The 26672-nt window shown below is 50.5% G+C and overlaps 2 protein-coding genes across 4 annotated transcripts in view; both read left to right on the forward strand.

Annotated features, from left to right (window-relative positions):
• The window catches only part of AXL (AXL receptor tyrosine kinase), a 36066-nt gene extending 14292 nt beyond the window's left edge, over positions 1-21774 (forward strand). The window contains 14 exon segments of the mRNA XM_052655464.1: positions 1478-1688; positions 1985-2124; positions 3425-3575; positions 3786-3812; positions 6151-6283; positions 6584-6675; positions 9902-9997; positions 10174-10251; positions 12075-12167; positions 12569-12690; positions 13647-13756; positions 16605-16764; positions 17281-17417; positions 19921-21774. Coding sequence (XP_052511424.1) covers positions 1478-1688; positions 1985-2124; positions 3425-3575; positions 3786-3812; positions 6151-6283; positions 6584-6675; positions 9902-9997; positions 10174-10251; positions 12075-12167; positions 12569-12690; positions 13647-13756; positions 16605-16764; positions 17281-17417; positions 19921-20272 — 1902 coding nt within the window. The 3' untranslated portion in view covers positions 20273-21774.
• Positions 21775-22808: 1034 nt separating this feature from the next.
• HNRNPUL1 (heterogeneous nuclear ribonucleoprotein U like 1) overlaps positions 22809-26672 on the forward strand; it is a 34040-nt gene continuing 30176 nt past the window's right edge. The window contains exon 1 of one of the 3 annotated variants that reach the window (XM_052655538.1): positions 22809-22848. Coding sequence is in view for 1 of the 3 variants with exons in the window: in XM_052655536.1 (XP_052511496.1) it covers positions 24236-24737 (502 nt within the window). In the remaining 2 variants the exon portion in view is untranslated. Of the gene's footprint in view, positions 22849-24235; positions 24738-26672 lie in introns of those variants that run through there. The other 2 variants (XM_052655536.1, XM_052655537.1) reach the window with 2 other exon arrangements.

Below are 26672 nucleotides of genomic sequence, written 5' to 3' on the forward strand. Positions count from 1 at the left end.
ACATCCATACATGACCACAGGAAAAACCATAGCCTTGACTAGATGGACCTTAGTCAGCAAAGTAATGTCTCTGCTTTTGAATATACTATCTAGGTTGGTCATAACTTTTCTTCCAAGGAGTAAGCATCTTTTAATTTCATGGCTGCAGTCACCATCTGCAGTGATTCTGGAGCCCAAAAAAATAAAGTCTGACACCGTTTCCACTGTTTCCCCATCTATTTCCCATGACGTGATGGGACTGGATGCCATGATCTTCGTTTTCTGAATGTTGAGCTTTAGGCCAACTCTTTCACTCTCCTCTTTCACTTTCATCAAGAGGGTTTTTAGCTCCTCTTCACTTTCTGCCATAAGGGTGTTGTCATCTGCATATCTGAGGTTATTGATACTTCTTCTGGCAATCTTGATTCCAGCTTGTGTTTCTTCCAGTCCAGCGTTTCTCATGATGAACTCTGCACAGAAGTTAAATAAGCAGGGTGACAATATACAGCCTCGACGTACTCCTTTTCCTATTTGGAACCAGTCTGTTGTTCCATGTCCAGTTCTAACTGTTCCTTCCTGACCTGCATACAGATTTCTCAAGAGGCAGGTCAGGTGGTCTAGTATTCCCATCTCTTTCAGAATTTTCCACAGTTTATTGTGATCCACACAGTCAAAGGCTATGGCGTAGTCAACAAAGCAGAAATAGATGTTTTTCTGGAACTCTCTTGCTTTTTCCATGATCCAGCGGATATTGGCAATTTGATCTCTTGTTCCTCTGCCTTTTCTAAAACCAGCTTGAACGTCAGGGAGTTCACGGTTCACGTATTGCTGAAGTCTGGCTTGGAGAATTTTGAGCATTACTTTACTAGCGTGTGGGATGAGTGCAATTGTGCGGTAGTTTGAGCATTCTTTGGCATCTCCTTTCTTTGGGATTGGAATGAAAACTGACCTTTTCCAGTCCTGTGGCCACAGCTGAGTTTTCCAAATTTGCTGGCATATTGAGTGCAGCACTTTCACAGCATCATCTTTCAGGATTTGAAACAGCTCCACTGGAATTCCATCACCTCCACTAGCTTTGTTCGTAGTGATGCTTTCTAAGGCCCACTTGACTTCACATTCCAAGATGTCTGGTTCTAGATTAGTGATCACATCATCATGACTATCTGGGTCGTGAAGATCTTTTTTGTACAGTTCTTCCGTGTATTTGCTCCTCTAAGCCCCCATTTTCCAGATGAGGAAACTGAGGCTCAGAGAGAGAAAGTCTTGTTTGAAGTGGCTTTTGCAACCGATGGCAGAGCCACGTTGTGGAGCTGGGTGGCCTCCTCGCTTTGCAAACCCAGGTTCCCGTGTTGCACAAACATGGAATCAAACATGGAATCGTCATACACACACACATCCTTGAGAAGGTGTGTCATCACACCAGGGTCACTACCACTGAGAATTGTTTGACCACCTTGAGTGTGGCCACCCTGACCTCACACCCCCTCCCTCTTCCCAGGCTGTGCTGTCAGACGACAGGGTGGGCGCCTGGCTGGGAGAGCCAGACCCCCCAGAGGAGCCCCTCACCTTCCAAGCGTCCGTTCCCCCTCATCGACTGCGGCTGGGCAACCTCCATCCTCACACCCCTTACCACCTCCGGGTGGCCTGTGTCAGTAGCCAGGGCCCCTCACCCTGGACCCACTGGCTTCCTGTGGAGACACCAGAAGGAGGTAAGAAGGGGCTGGTGGCAGGGAGACATCGTTCACTGCCCCGCTGACCCTTGCGTACATCAGCATGACCCCCAGCATCTCCTCTCACCTGTATACCCTACGTGGCTTCACTCTCCTTCCTGTCCCATCCCCAACTGGCATCTCTCCTGGACCTCATCTCTGTGCCCCTGCTCATGGGAGACCTGTGCCAGCTGCCCGCGTGCTTGTCCTTTGCACCCTGCCCCTACTTCTTGGGAAGACGGGAGGGGGTCAGGAAGAGGTGGGGATGCCAGCTTCCCCTTCTCCCTGTCCTCCAGTGCCCCTGGGCCCTCCTGAGAATGTTAGCGCCATGCGGAATGGGAGCCAAGCCCTTGTGCATTGGCAGGAGCCAAGGGCGCCGCTGCAGGGCACCCTGTTAGGGTACCGACTGGCCTATCGAGGTCAGGATACGCCCGAGGTGGGTGCTGCTGGCTGGGCTGGGGCGGAGTGGCTGTGGAGGAGGCGACTGGGGAGGAGAAGGTGACAAGGCAGACAAGGACAGTTGGGCAGGTTGCGTAGAATGCGGTCACCCTGTGCTGCAGAGCACGTTCTGGGGCGGTTAGAGGGGACCACGAGAGGGTCGCGTGTGTGCATGCTCAGTTGCTTAATCACGTCTGACTCTTTGCGACCTCGTGGACGGTAGCCAGGGACCTGCCAGGCGCCCTGTCCATGGGATTCTCCAGACAAGAGTACTGGGGTGGGGTGTAATTTCCTTCTCCAGGGGATCTTCCCAACCCAGGGATCAAACCTCCGTCTTCTGCATTGGTAGGCGATTCTTTACCATTGAGCTACCTGGGAAGTCCCCAGGAGAGAGTGTAGGGGATGGCTATTTATGAATCTGTGAACTGTGGTGTTGAAGACTCTTGAGAGTTCCTTGGACTGCAAGGAGATCAAGCCAGTCAATCCTAAAGGAAATCAACCCTGAATATTCATTGGAAGGACTGATGCTGAAGCTGAAGCTCCAATACTTTGGCCACCTGATGCCAACAGCCGACTCATTAGAAAAGACCCTGATGCTGGGAAAGATGAAAGGCAGGCAGAGAAGGGGATGACAGAGGATGAGATGGTTGGATGGCATCACCAACTCAATGGACATGAGTTTGAGCAAGCTACAGGAGATAGTGAAGGATATGGAAGCCTGGCGTGCCGCAGTCCATGGGATCACAAAGAGTTGGACACAGCTGAGCAACTGAACAACAACAATTTATGAATCATGTACAAAACATTTCAGTAGACATACTTACTAGGACAATTTTACAGCAGAGAGTTGCATAGCACATTGAGGAAGGGGTGTCTCTTTCTAACTAACATGAAGGTACTATCTAAGCAAGCAGCACCCTGGGATGGAGAGATAGATGGGAGAAAGAGTGAGGAATTAGAAGGGGATGCAGGGATGAGGGGGCAAAGATGAGAATTCAGTCCTTTCAACAACGGTACTGTGTTCCACGCCTCCTTGTGCTAGGACCTGAGGATGTATATGGCAGTGAAGAAAACAAAGTCCTGCACCCGGTGAAGCTGATATTTTAACGAGTGTAGGGATAGAGAATGGAAAGGAGAGGACAGGATGGGGGATGAGAGATGAAGGATAGGAAGAGGTAGGGGATGAGGGGCTGGAGATGAGGAGTGGGCTTTGAGAAAGATGGGGAGTTGAGGCTGAGGGTGAGGGCTTAAGAGCTGGGGCTGGAGCTCTACTCTGATGCCTTATTTGCATGTCCTAGGTGCTGATGGACGTAGGGCTAAAGCGAGAGGTGACCCTGGAACTGCGAGGGGAGGGGTCTGTGCCCAACCTGACGGTGTGCGTGGCAGCCTACACCGCCGCTGGGGATGGACCCTGGAGCCTCCCTGTGCCCCTGGAGCCCTGGCGCCCAGGTAGCTGCAAAGCCATGCTCAGCCTCCCTCAGCCTACCCACAGGGGCTACGTCTATTCCAGATGCCCGTGACTTGCTCCTTGTACCTTTTGGCGTTACCCCAGTGTAGGCTCCATTCCTACCTGGAAGCTTCCCGAGAGCCTTACTCCCTCTCTCCCATGTCTTACCACTCTCTCTGAGCATATCCTCCCTCCGTCCTTTCTCCTTGCAGGACAAGGACAGCCAATCCACCAGCTGGGTAAGGGCTTTCACACCCCCTCTCCTGCTCTCCCTTCCCCCAAGGCCCAGTGAGGGCCCCATCGCTGCACATTCTCTTTACACATCCCTTTCTTGTTCTTCAAACTCATCACTCTAACCCTCTGCTTCTTGGTTTTGTGTGGTCCTTGATGGAAGTGCCTGGAGTGGCCCAGAGCATTGTGGGTACTTGGTGAATGGTGGATGGATAGGTGGATGGATGGACTGACGAATGAATGGATGTGTCGATGGACCAATGAATGAATGTGTGGCTGAGTGGTGGACAGATGAATGAATGGGTGGGTGGCAGACGGATGAATGAATGGGTGGGTGGTGGACGGATGAATGAATGGGTGGGTGATGGATGGATGAATGAATGGGTAGATGAGTGGATGAATGAATAAATAGGTGGGTGGGTAGATGAATAGATAGGTAGAGGGACAGAGAGATGAGTTATCCCCCTCATATTCATCTTCCTCAAATATTTCTCCAAATATTCCTCCTACACCCATTGTGCCCTCCTGGCACTATTACACCCCACCTCTTCTAACTCAACCCACTATCCTTAAATATTCCTTATGTGTTTTCTTGCATTTCTTTGCATACCCTTTCCACACTAACCCCACCCTCCTTTCACATCCATCCCATTATAACCCCTCATTCTTCTCACGGGCTTCCCAAACCCAATACACACTCACACTTCTCATTCACAAACTGATACTTTTTGCACACTCACCATGCATCCCACATTGCAGGCACTGAAAGACTTTCAATCCACACGATCTCACATTCTGCAACTCTCCTTGCACACTCACTAGACACTCCTTACACAATATTCCCTCACCTCGAGCTAAGCCTAACCCATGCCCACTTTCTGCACATACCGCACCAAACTCTTGGTACACTCATTCTCCACTCCTTACACAGTCACTCCCACTATTTTGCATATCCTTTTCATTCATCTCATGCTCATCTTCCCCTCCCACGTCCTTTGCACACTCATTGCACACTCCTCTCACACCAAAGTTACATCCTTACAAATCACTGCCCCTACCTTGTATCTAAAACTCCTTGAATCCTCACATACTCCCAATTCCTCAAATACTCATCTGGCACTGTTTACACACTCCTTTGCACACCATGCCCCTTTGCACATTTATTTCACTCTCATCCCTTGCTTTATGAAAGCCCTTCTAGGGAATTCCCTGGAAGTCCAGTGGTAAGGAGTCAGTGCTTTCACTGCTGAGGGCATGTGTTCGACCCTTAGTCAGGGAACTAAAATTCCACAAGCTTCAAGGAGTGGCCAAAAAAACAAACAAACACGCTTTCATAGTCATCATATACTCCTCAAAAATGTCCCTTGGCCATTGGTCCCTGGAGCCTCCAACTCCTTGCATATCCATTGCACATGCTTTGTACACACTACACACATTCTCTCCCTGCTCAACAGTTTTCCACACCCAAATGCCCGCTCCTTGCATAATCATCACATGTATCACACACAGGTACCCCACTTGAGATTTACTTACAGCCCTCCCATGCTCCTCCAGACCTCTTTCCATTCTCACAGCCCATCCCACACAATCTCTCACTCTCATCCCACACTCCTTCCACACTCATTGCACATGCCCCAAGTATCCATCCCACTTTGCACTCTCCACACTCATCCTAGGAGTTTCACACTCCTCATTGAAAAAACAAATAATTTATTTGGCTGTGTCAGGTCTTAGTTGCATCATGCAGGATCTTTCCTTGTGGCTCGTGGATTCTCTAGTTGCAACACATGGGCTCCAGAGCACCTAGGCTCAGTAGTTGTGGCACGGGGGCTTAGTTGCTCCTAGGCATGTGGGATCTTAGTTTCCTATGCCCGCGTGTGTGCTCACTCGTGTCAGTCATGTCCAACTCTTTGCAACACTATGGACCATAGCCCACCAGAACCCTCTGTCCATAGGATTCTTCCAGCAAGAATACTGGAGTGGGTTGCCATGCCCTCCTCCAGGGAATCTTCCTGACCCCAGAGATCCAACCCACGTCTCCTGCACCTCCTGCATTGCAGGTGGACTCTTTTTACCACTGAGCTATCAGAAAAGCCCCTTAGTTCCCCGATCAGGGATCAAACCCGAATCCCCTGCATTGCAAGGTGGATTCTTAACCGCTGGACCACCAAGGACGTCCCCTCACACTCCTCCTCCAACATCCACTCCTTTCGTATCCGTTGCATGCCCCGTCCAGCCCTGTCCATCACCCAGTGTACCTAAACCTGCCTCCCTTCAACACCACACCCCTGGGGACCCAAGGAACCAAGACCTCCACCATGACCTGTCCCGCGTGCCCCCTGACAGTGAGTGAACCCCCAGCCCCCGCCTTCTCGTGGCCCTGGTGGTACGTATTGCTGGGAGCAGTGGTGGCCGCTGCCTGTGCCCTCATCCTGGCCCTGTTCCTCTTCCACCGGCGGAAGAAGGAGACCCGTTATGGGTAAGTTGGGACCATGCGGGTCGGGAGGCTGGCCTGGACTGGGGTAGAGAGGCTGGAGGTGGGGAGACTGTGAGGAGGCTGGCACAGGAGGAGAGAGTACCAAGAATCAGAACGAGGACAAGCATCTGGGGAGTGAATGGAAGGCAGAAGGCAGCAGCCCAAGAGGCTCTCAGCAGACATTGGAGGAGAGGGCTGGCAGGTCTGGGGGCTGGGATGGTGCTTGCTTCCACTGCTGGTGGAAGTGGAGGGGGTTCCACGTCACTCTGCCCTGCCCTCACCTCCGCTCTGTTCCCTCCCTAGAGAGGTATTTGAACCAACCGTGGAGAGGGGTGAGCTGGTGGTCAGGTACCGTGTTCGCAAGTCCTACAGTCGGAGGACCACTGAAGCCACCTGTAAGTGAGCCCCATGCCTCCCTGCCTGGGTTTCGGATAAGAAGTATCGAGTGTTGGGCCTGCTGGGCTTCGGCAGATGCGTGAACCAAAAGTTTCTGAAGGCCTTGGAATATTTGCACCACGGACCCTAAGAACAACAGAACTGTGGGACCACACACGACTTTAGAATAATTGAATCTTAGACACAATAAATTTTAGAAAGGCCAAACTCTGAGTCATAGGCTCTTAGAACCATGTGATGATGATGATAAAGACGATAAACACAATGGCCATGGCAATGAAGAAAATACCCATGATGAGGTGCTTACAATGCTGAGGATAACAGCTTAGCACTTCCTCTGTGACTACTACTGTTCCTTATTAAAAATTAAGTATTTATTTATTTATTGGCTATACTGGGTCTCCATTGCTGCTCATGGGCTTTCTCTAGTTGCGGTGAGTGCGGGCTACTCTCTAGTTGTGGTCTGAGGGCTTCTCGTTGCAGTGGCTTCTCTTGTTGCGGAGCACAGACTCTAGGGAGCACAGGCATCAGTAGTGGCGGCACATGGCCTTAGCTGCCCTGAGGCATGTGAGATCTTCCTGAAGCAGGGGTCGAACCTGCGTCCCCTGAAGTGGAAGGTGAATTCTTAACCACTGGGCCACCAGGGAAGTCCCACAGGTGCTGTTCTAAGCTTCAACACATGTCACTTAATTTAATCCCCATGACAACCCAGTGAGGTAGGCATGTTATCTTCCCCACCACCAGTGGCACAGAGTGGCTAAGTAACTTACTGGAGGCCACACAGTTTGTAAGCTGGAGAGCTGGGGTTCACACCCAGGCGGTTCCACTCTCAAGTTCATCCTCTGAACTGCCTCTTGGAAGTAGAGGGTGTGCGAGAGGATGTCCAATTATAATTGGCCTAAAAAATTATAATCCAGTGCTATAGACTCTTAAGGCTCCCCTGGTGGCTCAGATGGTAAAGAATCTGCCTGCAATACAGGAGACCCGGGTTCAATCCCTGGGTCAGGAAGATCCCCTGGAGAAGGAATGGCAACCCACTCCAGTACTCTTGCCGGGAGAATCCCATGGGCAGAGGAGCCTGGAGGGTTACAGGCCTTAGGGTCGCAAAGAGTCAGACATGATTGAGCAACTAACCCTTGATAGACTCTTAGGATCTTAAAAATCATAGAATCTTAGCACTATAATAGACCCTGTGTTAGAGGATTGTAGCATTTATGGAGGGCCCCAGCTAAGAAGGGACTTCAGCAGCCACTTAGTCAAATTTCTTCTTCTCTCCAGTTGGGAAAACAGATCCAGAAAAAAAAAAGGGGGGGGGGGACAGAGTTAGGCCTCTTTTGGAGTTAGCACCCAGGGAGAAGACTGCTGGGGGCCCCAGGGAGATACCCAAAGGGCTGGGAAAGACATTTATTGCAAAGGAGAAGGAAGAGGAAGTGAGGAGGTCACAGCAATCTAATGGGAATAACATGCAGCAGCAGTTTTCCAAGTGTGATCCAAGTCCCCGGGGGTCCCCAAGACCTTTGCAGGGGGTCCATGAGGTCAAAACTATTTTCAAAATAATACCAAAACGTCATTTGCCCTTTCACACCCTCCTTCTCTTGCAAGTGCTCCACAGAGTTTTCCAAAGGCTTCCAAATATGTGATGATATCATCCTTCTGTTGACTGATGTGCTTGTATATTCTTGTGTTTTGAAAATTTGTCTGGGGAACTTCCCTGGCGATCCAGTGGTGAAGACCCTGAGATTCCACTGCAGGGGGCTCAGGTTCAATTCCTGGTTGGGGAATCATTAATAAGATCCTTCGTGGTATGGCCAAAAATGAAAAAAGGCAATCATATCAGTTTTCATCATGAACACAGTAAATATTGCTGTGTAGACAACCCACATAAAAGAAAGCTTTTTTCAAGTCTCAATAATTTTAAGAATGTAAAAGGATCCTGGGGCCAATAAGTTGGAGAACAATTGCTACACAGCAGTGAAAATGAATAAACCCAACTACACACAGCAGCTGGGCTTCCCTGGTGGCTCAGTGGTAAAGAACCTGCCTGCCAATGCAGGAGACATGAGTTCCATCCCTGGGTCAGAAAGATCCCCTGGAGGAGGAAATGGCAACCCACTCTAGTATTCTTGCCTGGGAAATCCCATGGACAGAGAAGCCTGGCAGCCTACAGCCCAGGGGTCGCAAAGAGTTGGACACCACTTAACAACTAAACAACAACAATACACAACTGCATTACAATTATTTAAGAGATATCGTGTTAAGTGAAAGAACCGGACACTAAAGAGAACACAGTATGTGATTCCATGTTTATAACATCCCCAAACAGAAAAGACTAATCTGGGGTAAGAAAAGTCAGGAAAGTGGCCACCCCTGAAAGGACAGGTCATAGTCTATTCTTGACGTGGGTGTTAGTGACACACACTGTTGTGTTTGGTTCATGAAAATCCATTGAGCTGCTCACTTATGATTTTTGCAGGTTATACTTTAATGAAAAGTTAAGAAAATTTTTGAACAACTGGTACGGCAGGATGTTAACCAATCAAGGTGCCACTACTGCAAGATTATGTGCCAGGCTCTAACCCTTTAGTTACTGCTCTGGGGGAAGATATGGGGAGTCTAAAGGAAAAGTGGGAGTTGGGAGTGCTCAGCTAATCCTGAATGAATGCAGAATTATTTCAGTATTTTAACAATGGGTATACGGGCATGGGGCTTCCCTGGCGGCTCACGGTAAAGAACCCTCCTGCCAATGCAGGAGATGCGGGTTGGATCCCTGGGTTGGGAAGATCCCCTAGAGAAGGAAGTGACAACCCACTCCAGTATTCTTGCCTGGAGAATCCCATGGACAGAGGAGTCTGGCAGGCTACAGTCCTTTGGATTGCAAAGAGTTGGACACAACTTTAGTGACTAAACAATGATAAACAACAATACACAGGTGTACCTGGGAGACACTGCACATTTGATTCCAGACCAACATGATAAAGTGTGTAATGCAATAAAGTGAGTCACATGCATTTTGGGGTTTCTCAGTGCATATAAAAGTTATGTTTAGGACTTCCCTGGCAGTCCAAATAGATTTGCTTGACACAAGATTGCCGCAGACCTTCAATATGTAAAGAACACAATATCTGCGAAGTGCAGTAAAATGAGGCACGCCTGTATCCTTATTGGAGGCGCTGCCTGGATGTCAGCTCTGCTCCACGGCTCTGTCTGCTCCCACCCCCCATGCAGTGAACAGCCTGGGCATCAGCGAAGAGCTGAAGGAGAAACTGCGGGACGTGATGGTGGACCGGCATAAGGTGGCTCTGGGGAAGACCCTGGGAGAGGGTGAGTGTCCCCCACCTCACATGCACACACACACATATCTCCCTGAGCCATGCAGTCCTTCATCTCCCCACCCCTACCCAACCACAGGAAATGCAGTTCCTACAGCATCCCCCCCTGAAGTCAACGGGGGGTGCCCCCCCCCATGCATGTCAAAGTCTCTCTCTGGTCCCCCACAGGAGAGTTCGGAGCTGTGATGGAAGGCCAGCTCAACCAGGACGACTCCGTCCTCAAGGTGGCTGTGAAGACCATGAAGAGTGAGTATGTACATACATGTGCACACATGTGGGATCCCCATCCCTTAACCTCTGGCCCCTCCCCTGTGCCCCTAAGGAGGTAGAGGAACAGGAAAGGTGACAGCAATTTAGCCCAACCCTAGAACTTCAGTGGTTCCAGACGAGAGATTAAGTCCCTGCCAGGTCCTTCAACAGAAGGAACTCAATACGGGGAGATTACTACAAAGGTGTAGGGAAAACTGAAGGAACAGCAGGGTGCAGTTAAGACAACCTAGAGGTTAGCAGCAGCCAAGTGTGTCACTTCCGCCTCCCAGGCCGGAAGGGGCGGAGTTACCAGAGCCCACAGCCAGGGCCCGCTAATGGGATTGAGGCATCACAGAGTTAGGGGCTACCTTGTGGGAGCTTGAAACACAAAAGGAGACACAGCCACCACCAAGGCAATACTGGAAGCAGAAAGAGAGAGGGTGAAATGCCCTGATTTCTCCTCTCGCCTACCTGCCAGTCTCCCATCAGCGCTTCCCATTGGCGGATTCCAACAGGAAACAGCAGGAAAGGGAACCTGGGCAATGTAGTTTTCTGGGGCCAGCCCCATGTGATACAGAGCAAGCATGAGATGGTCCAGAATGAGGCACACCTGGCTTCATCATTTACTAGCTGTATGCTTCCCTGGTGACTCAAATGATAAAGAATCCGCCTGCAATGCAGGAGACCCAGGTTCAATCCCTGGGTTGAGAAGATCCCCTGGAGCAGGGAATGGCAACCCACTCCAGTATTCTTGCCTGGAGAATCCCATGGACAGAGGAGCGTGGTGGACTACAGTCCATGGGGTCGCAAAGAGTCGAATACGACTGAGTGACTAACACTTTCACTATGATCTCAGGTAAGTGACCACCCCTCTCTGAGCCTGCCATTCCTCACCCGGAAAAAAGTATCATAGTGTTTCTACCTCCTAGGGTATTATGTCAAAGCACTTAATGCTGGGTTTGGCACATAGTACACACAGTTAATGTGGACTAAAACCATGTTATCTACATCAACAGAGAGGGTGAGAGCCACTCCCGTCCAAGCTCACGCAGCACAGAAAGGTCAGGGTCAATCTTTTCCACATACGGATAAAGCTTAGAGGGTCATGCTGGAGGGAGGAACGATCGTTTCAGAATCACAAGGGGTAAAAAACTTGGGTTATGGAGTCATCACCCATTCATTCATTCATTCATTCTTGACTGCCTTCTGAATACTGGGTTATGTTCCTGACCTGGGTTTGAATCCCAGCTGTGTGATGCTGGGCAAGTCACTTTGCCTTTCTGAGCCAGTGTCCTGAGTTGTAAAACAGGCACAATCGTCTGCATCCTAGGGCTGCTGGGAGTGTGCTAGGAAGCAGCCTAGCACAGAGCCCACACATGGACCCCTGAGCCAGACTGCCTGGGTTTGAACTCTGCCTGTTCCTCTTGCAAGCTGTGGCACGTTTCTTAAACATTCTGTGCCTTGTCTCTCCATCCTTCTTGTTGTTCAGTCACTAAATTGTGTCAGACTCTTTGTGAACTCGTGAACTGCAGCACACCAGGCTTCCCTGTCCTTCATTATCTCTCTGAGTTTGCTCAAACTCATGTCGAGTCAGTGATGCCATTCAACCATCTCATCCTTCTGTAGCCCCCTTCTCCATCTTTAAAATGGGGAAATAGAAGCTCCTCAGAAGGTTAAATGGGTTAATTGTCAAGCACTGAGTACAGCCCCTGGTACTTACTAGTCATGCTTGATGAAGAAGGAGAAGATGATGATGGTAATAAGGAGGAGGAGGAAAAGAGTCCTCCCTCAGCCTCCTCCACCTTCCTCTCTTCTCCCAGTTGCCATCTGCACAAGGTCGGAGCTGGAGGATTTCCTGAGTGAAGCTGTCTGCATGAAGGAATTCGACCACCCCAACGTCATGAGGCTCATCGGTGAGGGAGGGGCAGATTTAGTGGGCCAGCAGGCCCCATGCAGGCTGCACCAGAGGGAAGAACCCTCCCTCAGGCACTGGGAAGATCAAACCTCCAGGCTTCCTCCCCCCACCACCCCAGAGTGAGCAGGCTCCCCCCTTCCTCTCTCCCTCAGCTAGGAATGTGACCTCTGACCTTTCCCAGAAATAGCTGAGGTCCCCAGGAGGGCTGGAGAAACATCCCTGGGAACCAGTGCTGGACATGGCTTCTCTGACGCTTGGTCCCTGCCACCACCACCCCCGCCCCCCAACAGTTTGGAGGCCGGATCTGAGAGGGAGCGGGGAGAAACAGAGGTGGGAGTGGGGTGGCATCCCCTTCTGCCCACCTCCAGTGACAAGACTGCCTGGGGGGGCGGGACTCAGGCGTCTGTTTCCAGGGTTCTGAACGAGAGGGCTTCCCGGCGCCCGTGGTCATCTTACCTTTCATGAAACACGGAGACCTTCACAGTTTCCTTCTCTATTCCCGGCTTGGGGACCAGCCAGTGGTGAGGGCATTTTATTATCTGGACCACAAGTGTTAACTGAGCACCTACTGGGTACCCGGTAATCTTTCTCTCTTATTTGAAAAAATGGATGTCTATTCTGCATACACTAAAATGTGCACATTTGTTGCATGCAGTTCAGTGAATGTTTTCTTGTGTATAGACCCATGGAAGGGCTTCCCAGGTGGTTCAGTGGTAAAGAATCCGTCTGCCAGTGCAGGAGACGTGGGTTCCATCCCTGGGTTGGGAAGATTCCCTGGAGAAGAAAATGGCAACCCACTCCAGTATTCTTGCCTGTGCACTCTATGGCCAGAGGAGCCTGGTGGGCTACAGTCTATGGGGTCGCAAAGAGTCAGACATGACTGAGTGACTAAGTACCCACGCACGCATTAGGTACCTAGTGCTGCTCAGCCACTAGGAAAGTGATGGAGACCAAGAGCTTGTTTTCGTGGAGGAGCTGTCTGCCAGAGGTGGGGGGACCAGACAATAAACAAGTTAACAAATGAATAAGCATGATAATTTTTAAGTGCCAGGAAGGAAATAGAGCAGGATGAGTGACAGAGAGGCCAGGCAGTTCGTTTGAGTGAACAGGGACAGTCTTATGGAGGAGATCGAAGGAGGAGCTAACTGGTGGGAAGTGGGAGATCTGGGAGGAAGTGGTCCTGGCAGAGGGCACAGAATGTACAAAAGCTCAGAGGTGGGAACAAGCATGGCTTGTTGAAAGACCAGAAAGGGGGTTCCCTGCTGGAGCGTATGTCAAGGAGAAGCACAATGGGAGATCAAGACAGGAGAGGAAGGTAGGAGGGGTTAACAAAGGGCTGATATGGAAAGGGGTGGAGTTTAAGTCTCAGAGGCATGGGAAAGCATCACAGGGCAGAGCTAGTAGGGTGGAGGGATGGATTTCTGGGACTCCGCTGATCTCTACCTCATCCTGTCTTGCCCACCCCCCCACCCCCCAGTTCCTGCCCACCCAGATGCTGGTGAAGTTCATGGCAGATATTGCCAGTGGCATGGAGTATCTGAGTACCAAGAGATTCATACACCGGGACCTGGCTGCCAGGAATTGCATGTGAGTGCCCAGCCTTCCAGGAATCCCCCTTCTTCAGGGACCCACCCGTACCCCCAACCCTCCTTCCCAGGATGGAAGAAGGTGTCCCCCCCCAACACACACACACCCTTCAGGCAAGTCAGAACTCAGGAGTGGAAGAGAGAGATGAGCAGGGAGGTTGGGGCCAGCTTTCTGAACTGAGATCCCGCACGTGCTGGAATGTGCAGAGAAAAGGAGATGGGGCAGGCTCAGTGGGTAGCAGGATGTGAGCAAAAGGGCAGAGGAAACCCAAGAGGGTGGTGACATTTAAGCTTTATCTTTGTCCCCCTCCAAGCTGAGTGTCTTGCCTGGGGGTACACTTGGGCAGTGGCCACACTGGATAAAGAGACCACACCCCCTGCTAAGTTGTTGCTGCTCAGTCGCTCACTCAGGCGTGTCCCACTCTTTGAAACCCCGACTGCAGCACTCCAGGCTTCCCTGTCCTTCACTATCTCCCAGAGTTTGTTTGAACTCGTGTCCTTTGAGTCGGTGATACCATCCAACCATTTCATCCTCTGCCGCCTCCTTCTCTTGCTTTCAATCTTTCCCAGCATCAGAGTCTTCCAATGAGTCAGCTCTTCGCATCAGGTGACCAAAGTATTGGAGTTTCAGCTTTAGCATCATTCCTCCCAATGAATATTCAGGGTTGATTTCCTTTCCAAGGGACAAGCAAAAAATAGCCCAGAACCTGGTCTAAGGGCTATGTGTGTGTGTGTGTGACATATAAGCTTAGAATATTAGCCTCATTATAATGATGGACTCAGAAATTGGAGCTGGAGAGGACTTTCCTGGTGGTCCAGTGACTAGGACTTCACACTCCCAATGCAGGGGGCCTGGGCTTGACCCACTAAGAGTTCACATGCCCCAACTAAAAGATCCTGCATGCCACAACTGAGACCCAGAACTACCAAAGAATAAGTATTTTTAAAAATATTAAAAAAGAAGTTGGAATTGGAGAATCAGAGACTCTTCAATAAGACGTGCAAATGTTCACAAATGGTTTTGATTACCTTCCATGGAATGCACATGTCAGTTTGAGGAGAATTGCCTTTTATACATTTGGGGTCTTCTCATCCATGATTATGGCATAGCTTTCCAATTTATTTAGGTATTATCCAGCTTCTTTCAGCAAAACTGTATAATTTTCTTTTTTTCCTGCCGCACTACACAGCATGCAGGATACTGGTTCCCCAGCCAGGGATTGCACCAGTGCCCCCTGAAGCAGACATGCAGTCTTAACGACTGGACCAGGGAATACCCCACTCCCAATTTTTATTTTGAAAAAATTCCAAATCTACAGAAAAGTTGAAAACATTGTGCCGTGAACACCCATATCTCCTCCTTGTTGAGATTTTGCCACGTTTTTCCTCTCTTCTCCGTCTCTCCCTCCCCTCAACCATTTGAAAATAAGTTGCCAAGATGGTGACATTCCACTCCTAAATCTTCAAGAGGTGTCTCCTAGAATAAGGACTTAAGTCTAAACAATCGCAATTCTGTTTTCAGACCTAAGAAGATTAACAATAATTCCGTAACAGTCTCATATCCAATCCATATTCAAATTTTACATATATAAGGCGCAAAAACAAACACAAGTAATCCACACTGTTAGAAGTGAAGATCTCAGTCACCCTACAAGGGGTAATTATACCCCAGGAAGGAAGGTCTGGTAATCTTTCTTTCTTGTTAAAAAAAGTAATTGATGTTTATTCTACATACACTAAAATATACATATTTTATGCATGTAGTTCAATGAATGTTTACATATTTATAGACACATGGAAGGGCTTCCCAGGTGACCCAGTGGTAAAGAATCTACCTGCCAATGCAGGAGACTCAGGTTTGATCCCCGGGTTGGGAAGATGCCCTGGAGGAGGAAATAGCAACCCAGGATTCTTGCCTGGGAAATCCCATGGACAGAGGAGCCTGGTAGGCTACAGTCCATGGGGTTGCAAAGAGTTGGACACAACTGCGTGAGCATGCACATAGACCCATGGAAACCACCACCACTGAATCAAGATAAAGAACATTACTTGGCCCTTAGCAGGCTGTGTCCTGCCCTTCCCAGCCACTGCCCTCAAGGGATAACAACTATTCTGTACTTCTGTCACCTGTTCTTAAACGTCATGTAAATGGAATTGCAATTTTGACTCCTCTGTGTCTGGCATCTCTTGCTCAGCGTGAAGTTTTTGAGATCAGTCCGTGTTCCTGTACGTATCTATAGTTCTTGTTCTTTGCTGTATGGTATTCCATTGCACAGCTGCCCCATGATATCCTCTTTCTTAATCTGGGTTCTAGTTACATAGGTGTGTTTGTGAAAATCCAGTGAGCTTTCCACTTAAGATTTGTGCATGTTTTTGTATATGTATAGTATACATCAAAAAAAATTTTTTAAATGGACTCCCCTGGTGGTGCAGTAGCTAAGATTCCATTCTCCCAACACAGGGGCACTGGGTTTGATCCCTGGTCAGGGAACTAGATCCCGCACGCCACAGTGAAGATCTTGAGTGCAGCAACTAAGGCCCAGTGCAGTCAAATAACTAAATTTATTTTTTTAAATATCAGAGAATCCAACCCAAGGAGCCTGGGAAGGACCTTAGAATCTGGCAAAAAGCCAGAGCTGGGAAGGCCCCCTAGCAGCCCTTTTCAGACCCACCTTTCACAGAGGGTATAAGAAGTAACATAGTTCCCTCCCAGGTTTGGGGGCTGACCGATCCCCACCCCGAAGCAGGACAGCCAGGGCAGGAGACAGAGACACGTCTGAGAGTGAGGGCAGGCTTCCTGGTGGAGGGGGCAATTCTGTGACCCCATTCCTCTCCCCCAATCTGGGCAGGCTGAACGAGAACATGTCGGTGTGTGTGGCTGACTTTGGGCTCTCCAAGAAGATCTACAACGGGGACTACTACCGTCAGGGACGCATCGCCAAGATGCCGGTCAAGTGGATCGCCATCGAGAGCCTGGCGGACCGTGTCTATACCAGCAAGAGCGATGTGGTACGTGTGTCCCAGCAGGACTAGGGGAAGGGCATGGCCTGATCATCCCACACCGACCCAGGCTCCTGGGGACACGAGGGCTTCCCTGAGCAGGGGCCTGTCCACGTGGACTGTGTGTGGTGGGCGTCTGTGAGCAGTGGTGTGGACATGCTGGGGGGGGGGTGTGTGTCCACATGGCTATGTGTGCATGGTGACAGGTTGCTTCATGGACTGTGCAGACAGCTTAGGTTGGGAGAGGCAGTGGCAAGTGTATGCACGTGTATAGCTAGGGTGTGGAGGGTGACCCTAGACCACGTGTCCATGCAGTGTGTAAGTGTGTGCACGGGTGAGCAGGTCTAGGTGTGCACACAAATTGCCTCCTTAAGTGTGTACCTGCACCAGAGTGTTTCATGACTAGCTCTGATGCACCCACAAAGACATCTGTGTACATGTAACTGTGGGTGTATCTGTGTGTTGGGTGAGGGTGTCTTTGTGCAGGAGAGACCCTCTAATTTTCTCCCTTCTGTCCCCCGACAGTGGTCCTTTGGGGTGACGATGTGGGAGATTGCCACGCGAGGGCAAACCCCATATCCGGGAGTGGAGAACAGCGAGATTTATGACTACCTGTGCCAGGGAAACCGCCTGAAGCAGCCTGTGGACTGTCTGGATGGACTGTGAGGACCCCAGGATTCCCCTCCCCTACCTCATGGGATTCCATCCCCAAACCCGGAGCGCCCCACCTGGCCCTGACATATCCAAGACCCTCTAAAACCTGCACAGGGACTTCCCTGGTGGTCCAGTGGTTGGGACTCCAAGCTTCCCCCTGCAGGGGGCGCAGGTTTGATCCCATGGTCTGGGAACTAGGATCCAATGTGCCACCTGGCACGGCTCCCCCCCACCCAAAAAAAAGAAAAACCTGCGCAGACTCCCTCAAACTGTTGAGGAACCTATCTGCCCCTCACCCATGCTCCTCAGAACCACTAATAGCTCGAGAGGTTTGCTAAGTCGCTTCAGTCATGTCCGATGCTTGGCGACCCCATGGACTGTAGCCTGCCAGGCTCCTCTGTCCATGGGACTCTCCAGGCATGAGTGGGTTGCCATGTCTTCCTCCAGGGGATCTTTCCAACCCACCCAGGGATCAAACCCGCATCTCTCACTGTATCTTGTGTTGGCAGGCGGGTTCTTTACCACTCATGCCACATGGGAAGCCCTAGAGGTATGAATGAACAAAAGGTGCCCTTTCTTCCTTCGCTCTGTGCCAGATTCAGGCTGGATCAGTATCCTGCCAGGTTATCTGTGGGCTGTAGTGCCCATTCCCAAAGAATTCTAATTCCATCCAGACTCCTGAGCACCCATGCTTCCCCTACGTGCTCTTCAACACCCAGAACCCTCTTCCAAACCCTTATAATGAACTTCTCCAAACTCTCAGGGCTCCCCTGAGATGTTCTCAGAATCCTTTAGGGTGGTGCTTATCACACTTTGCCATCCCATGAAATACATAGAGAACTTGGGGGATAAAGAGAATATGTTGCTTGGGTCAGGAGGGGACAGCCTGGGGCTTCAGACTCCCCAAGTCCTCCTTGGGTGTTCCAAGAGCTGAAGGGAGTAAGAAGAGTGAAAATTTCCATAGAACTTACTAGAAGGCATGGTTTCAGGTGCTTTGCATGAAACTAAGTCATTTGATCCTTACTACAGCCATTTGAGGTGGGTTGTCACCATTAGTAGGGCTTCCCAGTTAGCACAGTGGTAAAGAATACCACTCCTGCCAATGCAGGAGACACGGGTTCGATCCTTGGGTCAGGAAGATCCCTTGGAGAAGGAAATAGCAACCCTTTCCCGTATTCTCGCCTGGAAAATTCCATGGACAGAGGAGCCTGGTCAGCCACAGTGCATCAGGTTGAAGAGTCAGACCCAGCTGAGCAACTGAGCACGCAGGCACTCAAGGCACCATTAGTATTCCCCTGTGTAAATGATGTAACAGAGACCCACATCAACGGAAGATCATTTGCCAAAGGCTGCACAGCTGGTGTTTTAGTTATCTATATCCCCAAAATTCAGTAGCTTAAAACAACAGGCCTTTTATTACCTCACATGGTTTCTGAATGTCTGGGGTCTGGGAACAGCTTGGCAGGCTGATTCTGAATCAGGGTTTCAGTGAGGTTACAGTCAAGATATCAGGGGGGCTACAGTCTGAAGGTTGGGACTGGCAGCTGGCTCACTGACACAGCTGTGGCAGGAGGCCTCAGTTCCTCGCCACGTGGAACCCTCCACAGTGCTGCTTGAGTTTCCTCATGACATGGTGGCTGGCTTCCCCCAGATGAGCATCCCAAGAAAAAGAACAAGGAGGAATCCACAATACCTTTTCAACCTAGTCTCAGAAGTCACATACACCATGGAACTTCCCTAACAGTCCAGGGGTTACGACTCTGCACTTCCAGGAGGCATGTGTTCAATGGTTTCCTATGCGACGTGGTATGGCAAAAAAAAAAGTCTCACACACACTATCATTGGTACCAAGTCAGAATGCAGTGCTCTATCTTTTGAAGGGAGGAATGTCAACAAATTTGAGTACATATATATATATATAATTTCTTTTTTGGCTGCACTGGGTCTCCACTGCTGTGTGAGGGCTTTCTCTAGTTGCAGACAGCAGGCGCTATTCTCTAGCTGCGGCTGCATAGCATGGGCTCTAGGTCATGTGGGCTTCAGTGGTTGTGGCACGTGGGCTTAGTTGCCCCGCGGCATGTGGAATCTTCCTGGGCTAGAGATAGAACTTGTGTCTGCTCCATTGGCAGGCGGATTCTTAACCACTGGATCACCAGGGAAGTCCTGAGTTCGTATTTTAAACCAACACAGCTTGCAAAGTTTTGATGCTAGAGTCTGTCCTGAGAAGCCATATTGGGAAGCTTTGCTCTAGCAAAACCTCACTAGAACATCACCCCACACCTAGAAAGATTTCCCAAGACATCTTCCAGCTCCTGAGTGTCTGTTCCAGGACTCCCCTTAGAAACTTGTGCAAATTCCCAAATCCCCATAGGTGCCCCCCTCGAAACCGCTACAGTTCCCTCCACTCCCGTGAAATGCCCTCAGTCCCGAGTGTCCTAAAATGCCAAGCTCCCAGGAGGCTCCCTGTCTGAGCCCCTGCTCAGTGTCCCACCCCTCATTCTGCTGCCCTAGGTACGCCCTGATGTCCCGGTGCTGGGAGCTAAACCCCCGGGACCGGCCGAGTTTTGCAGAGCTGCGGGAGGACCTGGAGAATACGCTGAAGGCCCTGCCCCCTGCTCAGGAGCCGGAGGAAATCCTCTACGTCAACATGGATGAGGGTGGAGGTCATTCTGAACCACTTGGAGCTGCTGGAGGAGCGGACCCCCCAACTCAGCCTGACCCTAAGGATTCCTGCAGCTGCCTCACCGCCGCCGAAGTCCATCCTGCTGGCCGCTATGTCCTCTGCCCTTCTACAGCCCCTGGCCCCACCCTGCCTGCTGAAAGGAGCTCCCCAGCAGCCCCAGGGCAGGAGGACGGCGCCTGAGACCACCCTCCACCTGGGACTTCCTCTCAGGACCCAAGCTAGGCACTGCCACTGGGGGACCTGCCCCCTACTTTCCCACTCCAGACCTTAACCCCAATCAGAGCCCTCTCTTCCCACCTGTTCCACTTCCATCCCAGACAGATCCTCTCCCTTTTCCACACCTCAGTGTCCCCATGCATAAAAGAAGGGGATTGGACTGAAATCCCTGAGGGTCCTCCCAGGTCTAACATTCCAAGATTCTAGATTCTAAGGTTTAAAGAGTCTAGATTCAGAGGTTTCAGGATTTCAGAGCTGAGTCTTTGATTCTAAAGACTTGGAATTCCAGTCTCTAATTCTAAAGTGCTAAGGTTCTAGACACAGAAGTTCTAAGGCCTACATTCTAAGGCTCTGAGATGCTGTGGCCCTAGATTTTTCTGGTTCTGAGATTCTTCATAAAGCCCATTAAATTTTAGGTTACAAAGCTCTAAGATTCTATTTCTAGAATCTAAGGCTCTGTGATTTTAGATTTTATTTTTCTAGGGTTCTAAGTCCTGAGGGTGTAAGATACTAGATCGTACAATTATAAAAATCCTACAATTCTAGACATGGAGGTTCTAAGGTCATATGTTCTAAAATTTGAAGTTCTGAGCCTCTTAGAGTATAACTTTTCTGGTTTTAAGACTCCAGATCATAAGCCACAAGATTTGATCTTCTCAAGTTCTAAGATTCTAATGATGGTCAGTGACAGAGTCTAAGGCTTTATGATCCTCGAAACCCTTGTTATGAGACTGTGGATCTTAAAGATCTAAAATGCTAGCATCTGTAATTCAAAAGTTCTAATAGTCTAAAGATGGAGGTTCTTCTAAGGTCTAATGTTCTAAGATGTGATGTTCTAAGGCTTAGTCTAAGAACCGAGAGTCTCTGTGTCTAAGATTCTAGATCATATGCTTCAAGATTCTAGATTATTAAACTCTAAGATTCTAATGTTGTTCTGTTCTGTGTTCCAAGGCACTCTAGATCCTGTTGGTCCAAGATTATGGATCCTCAGCATCTATGGTATAGATATTCCACAGTTAGTGGTGACAAACTGGATGCCAAAGTTCTAATCATTTTTAATTTTGGACACCTTTAAGTTCTATGCTGCATCTTCTCTTTCTAGGATTTTAGTTAAGGGTCTAGGAATTCATGGTTCTAAGTCTTACGATTCTGAGTTCCAAGATTCACATGTTATAAGATTCTAAAGGTCTAGAATTCTAAAGTAAAATTCTGAGGTTCTTACCTTATAGTTTTATCCTGTGTGACCCTTCCCTTCTTAGCCACCCTCTGCTTCCTCTTCCTTTCATGTGGGGGTGTGCCCCCTCAAACCTGTGCAATGCAATAAAGATGCCTCCTTTCCCCAGAGGACAATATCCCTCCTTTGGGGGCCATATTGCCCCCCCCCCCCCCCCCCCCGAGCCAGTCCTTTATGCCCCCTGAACAGAGTGTGAACCCTGGCACCTCCAGTGGGGCTCAGATCACATAAAACTTTGTAACCATGCTTCTGTCTCCTCTTGTCTCCACTTGGCTGTCATATGGCCCTTTTCCCAGGCAACTCAGCTTGTGTAAAAGGGAGGGTTTCGTGGGGTCTTGGAGTTCTCCCCTCACTAAAGAGGGTAGATGTGAACAGATACAAAGACAAGGACAGGCAAACAAAGAAAAGCGGGCTTGCCAGACTCGACGAAACCCCTAGTGAGAAATAAGCACATAGATACTCACAAGGTCACACAGAGATCCTCCCTATTTCCCAAAGTAACAGACTCTTTTTTTTTTTTTTTAACAGACTCCTTAATTAATGGACAAACTCAAGCACTCTTGGTCACAAATACAGAGGCACAAATTCAGACAGAGAAACACAAAATTACACAAACATGTTTACAAATATGCACTGGCAGGCGGTCAACCAAGAATAAGAAGAAACTTGAGTAACTAGAGGAAAACAGATACAGACACAAATACTCAGACATATAGAGTACCTAGGGGGCTTCCCAGGTGGCACAGTGGTAAAGAATTGCCTGCCAATGCAGGAGGAGCAAGAAATGTGAGTTCGATCCCCGGGTCGGAAAGATCTCTTAGATAAGGAAACGCAACCTAGTCCAGTATTCTTGCCTGAAGAGTTCCATCTACAAAGGGAGCGTGGGAGGCTACAGTCCACGGGGTGGCAAAGAGTCGGACATGACCGAGCGCGCGCGCGCGCACACACACACACACACACACACAGTACTTAAAGGGGACTCACAGACCCAAATATTCAGAGTCACATAGAAACACAAGCACAGAGTACCTCCGATAACCACGGGCCCACAAAGGGATTCCTGCCAAAACAAGACCACTGTGTTTTACACGAATCGCAGGCATAAGTTCCTGGGTGTGTCTAGCAGCAGACGGAGGAACCCTTGGCAGCGCCCGGACGCCCCCCAGTGGTAGGTCCTGAGAATGAAAAACAGTTCAATCCGGGCCACAAACTTTTTTAGAACAAATCATTGTGGGAAGCTGGGAGGAGAGAGGAAGTCGGACGTGGGCGAGGGGCGGGGTGTCTGGACTGGAACCTACGGGCCCACGTGAGTGTCTGTCCCGCTTCTGAGTGGGTGCTGTGTGTCTAGGTTGCCGTGGTGTAAGCTTGTAGTGTAACTGTCCTGTGTCTATATCATTTGATGCTGCCTGCTTGTGCCAACCTTAATGGGCACATCTACATCGCAGTTTGGTGTACTATCCCCTGAATGGATGCATCTGATCCTACACACGCCATTTGTTTATCCATGTTGTGTGTGCGCCTTTGTCTTAAGTAGAGGTTGCGTATGGCTTTCGTGGGTTTTAGATATGGCTCCGTGGGCAGCGGGCCATTTGCATTGCGTATCCCGATAGTGTACCTTCCATAAGTTTTGTGTCTTTTGAGTTAGGCGACAGGGCTAGACATTGTGAAACTGTGGCGTTTAACAGCCTTAACTACGGACCTGTGTGTTTGAGCTTATCATACTGACGCCAAACAGGCGGATCTACTGAACAGTAATTTATAGAGGATTTGGGTAGAGACCCCTGAACTTGAGGTCTTTCCGGAGGGAAAGGCTCTATGATCGCGTGCTGAGCGTCCATTCACGTAAGATACCAACCATAAAGACAGCTCAGCTACGATTGTGGAAGGAGGCGCTCGATGAAATGTACTATCAAAGGGGAGAGGGTGCGATTCCCCGTTGTAACTTTTCTCCCGCTGTTAGTCTAGCTTTTATTATCAAACCTTCAGGACTCTGAAGTCAAAGGGTTGCTTTTCTTACAGGCAACTGAGTTTCTTCCAGATTAAGAATAATTTACTTAATCTCGACTTCACATACTTCCTCGACAGCGAAATTTGTAAGGCCGTCTGCAACCAGAATGGCCAATCTGTTTAGGTTTTCCTAAAACGATGCAACTATACTAGCTTTAGTGAGATAAGTCAGTAACTGAGATTGGTGGACAGATTGTTTTGAAACCGCCCTAACGGCAAGGGGCAGGTCCTTAGTGAATTCATCTCTTTCCGGTTTCTTAAAGGCAATCGTGAAGGGGGGCGGGGCGGTCTGCCGACTCTCCATTTGATTGGTTCTGGTGGTTTTACCCGCTTGGACTCCTCTAGGGGCGGGAGATTTAGACCAATCAAGATATGTGTTACAGAGACACTAGTTTGATGAAAGGACCGCGCAGGGAAGGCCGTGCGGTGCTCATTCTGAGACCACATCACTGATTGGCCCAAATCTTTACTCTCTTTCCCTCATTTGACCCTACGGGAGCGGGCGCGCTGGCGCTACCCAATCACCGCGCGCCCCTCCTCCCTCCTTTTCCCGCCCTCCCGTTTCGATCCCGGCATCGACGTAGTCCAACGCTTCCTCCCCGGCAGCTCCTAAGCCCTTTCATTGCTGTTCTTTTGAAAGACGCGCTCTGACTGGTTGAGCCCTTGGGCCCGCGCCCGTTGTCCCTATGAGGTGGCCAATTGGCAACTGTGTTACATCGCGCCGGGCCACGGAGGAGGGGGGAGGTGGCGGCGGCGGCCATTTTGAGCCGCCGCCGCCATTGGAGTGGGGGGCCCCCCCCTTTCCCCCTTCGCCTGCTGACAGGAAAGGTTTAAGGGGGACAGAGCCCTGGGAGGCCGGGCCGGGCTCGGGGGCCGCCCCGGGGGCCCGGGCCATGGATGTGCGCCGTCTGAAGGTGAACGAACTTCGCGAGGAGCTGCAGCGCCGCGGCCTGGACACTCGCGGCCTCAAGGCCGAGCTTGCTGAGCGGCTGCAGGCGGCGCTGGAGGCCGAGGAGCCCGACGACGAGCGGGAGCTCGAGGCCGACGACGAACCGGGGCGACCCGGGCGCAGCAACGAGGAGGTCGAGACCGAGGGGGGCTCCGAGCTGGAGGGGACCGCGCAGCCACCGCCGCCCGGGCTGCAGCCGCACCCGGAGCCCGGCGGCTACTCGGGGCCGGACGGACATTGTGAGAGTGCGCGGGGCGGGGGCCGGGGAGCCCGGACTCCGGGCCGAGGAAGGGCTGTGGGACGCGGGAGTCCGGCGCCTGAGGTCGGGGAGACGGTCTGAGGATCGGGGGATACTTCTCCCCGCCGCTGAAAAGGATCGGGGGACAAGGCCCGCGGGACGACCGGAGGGTGGATCCTGGCATTCGGCGCAGGGAAGATACTGGAGTGGGGGCTCTCGTTTTCGGAGATGAGGAAGGTCCGGGGTGGGGGTGTAGAGGATTCCCGAGCCTACGGCTCAGAAACCGGAAACCGTGGTTTTTGGCACCGAAGACAGTCGGAAGAACAAGGGGATCTCTTTTAGTAGACTGAGATCTTAAAGATGGTGATCTTAAGATTTGGAGCCGGGTAGGCTTGGGAGCCGTGTTTTCAGGGCAGGGACCGTTTTGAGGATGGAGTATCCTGGAGTTTGCTGCCGGATGGGGTACCGGGGAATTCTCATGTTTTGTTATTGGGATGGGTTGGTAAGATGGAGTTCCGGTGTCTGGCCTGGGAGGGTCTGACGGACTGTGCGTTCTAGTGGTTGACTGGGGAGCTTTTAGGGGATGCGAGAGACTATCATGGGGAACCCCTACCTGTCTGAGGACGGCCTGGCGTGGGGGGGTGTCTCAGATCCAGGGCTGAAAGGCCAGCCTTGAGGCATGGGCAACCTGGGCATTTGATGCTGGCCATCTGGGGCCCTTTTTGGCTGACTTCTAGAGACGGTATATGGAACATCGATGTCCAGAAGCTGGTGGGGGAGAGAAGGCTACTTCACTGGGTGAAGTACCTGGAGGTCTGGAGCTAGGAAGGCACTGGGGACAGATAATGCAGTGGCTCCTGCTGAATGGTCTTAGATTAACAGTATGGGGTGTTTGGAGAAAAAGAGTAGCTGGGGGTGGGTGGGGTAGAGAACAGTGGAGTTTGAAGTTGAGGGGTTATCTGGGGGGGAGAGGATCGTGCACAAGAAAAGAGTGTGTAGCTGGTGTGTCAAATACAGAGAAGGGAAGAGTGTATGATGTGGAGGGTGAAAGAAAACTTGTTGACTTGGCAGGGTGCCGCAGCGTGAAGGGGGTGGTGTTTCTGGGGCTGAGCATCTCCATGAGAGGGCTCCTCGGTCCCCAGAAGCAGAGTTTTTGTGTGTGTGTGTGCCTAGGGATTGGAGAGGCCTCGGGGTGGTTGAGAACCTCTGCATCAGACACTCTGAAGGAGAGGGGGTGGAGTAGATCTGTGACTTTCTGAAGGGAAGAGACCCTGGTATGGGAGGAAGTAAATCAAGTTAAAAGCGGATGGCTTTCTAGCAGGACAGGACATGGTGATTGGAAAAGTTGAGTAAGTAGAAAGGACTCTGGCATCCAGAGTTTGTATTGTTTACCTGAAAAAGAGGGTACCCTGCGCTGTGGGACTAAAGAAATGAGGAAAGCAAGAGGATCAGGGAAGAGACTAGATTTGGGGTTGGCACAGGGTATTTACCTGCTTTCTTAGAGCAGGGCAGTCTGAGGGTAGATTTGGGGTGGAGGGTGGTTGTCTAGGATTCAGATGCTGGGAGGAGTACTTCCCATTGCAGAGACCTGCCAAGGAAGGAGGAGTGGCCCAGTGTACCTGCCTGGGGCAGGCAAGACCCTGGCAGGAATGCCGATGGCTGGAAATTTCTCCAAAGAAAAGTGATATGCTGTACGGCACAGGCTCTAGACTCAGATTTTTGTCGTGGGCAAGTCACTTCACCTCTGAGCTCTGGCTTCCTTGTGTGTAAAATTGGGATGTAATAATAGTGCCCCCCTCCCCACTTGGGGATGAATGAGATTACGTGTGTAAGGGGCTTAGCACTGGTTCTGCCTGTTATTAGGAGGTAAATGTTTTAGAGAACAGAGAAGGGCCCCAGAATCATAAGCTGCTCTGGGCGAGGCTTCCTCTGTGAG

This window comes from Budorcas taxicolor, chromosome 18, assembly GCF_023091745.1.
Source record: "Budorcas taxicolor isolate Tak-1 chromosome 18, Takin1.1, whole genome shotgun sequence".
In the NCBI taxonomy this organism is placed as follows: Eukaryota; Metazoa; Chordata; class Mammalia; order Artiodactyla; family Bovidae; genus Budorcas; species Budorcas taxicolor.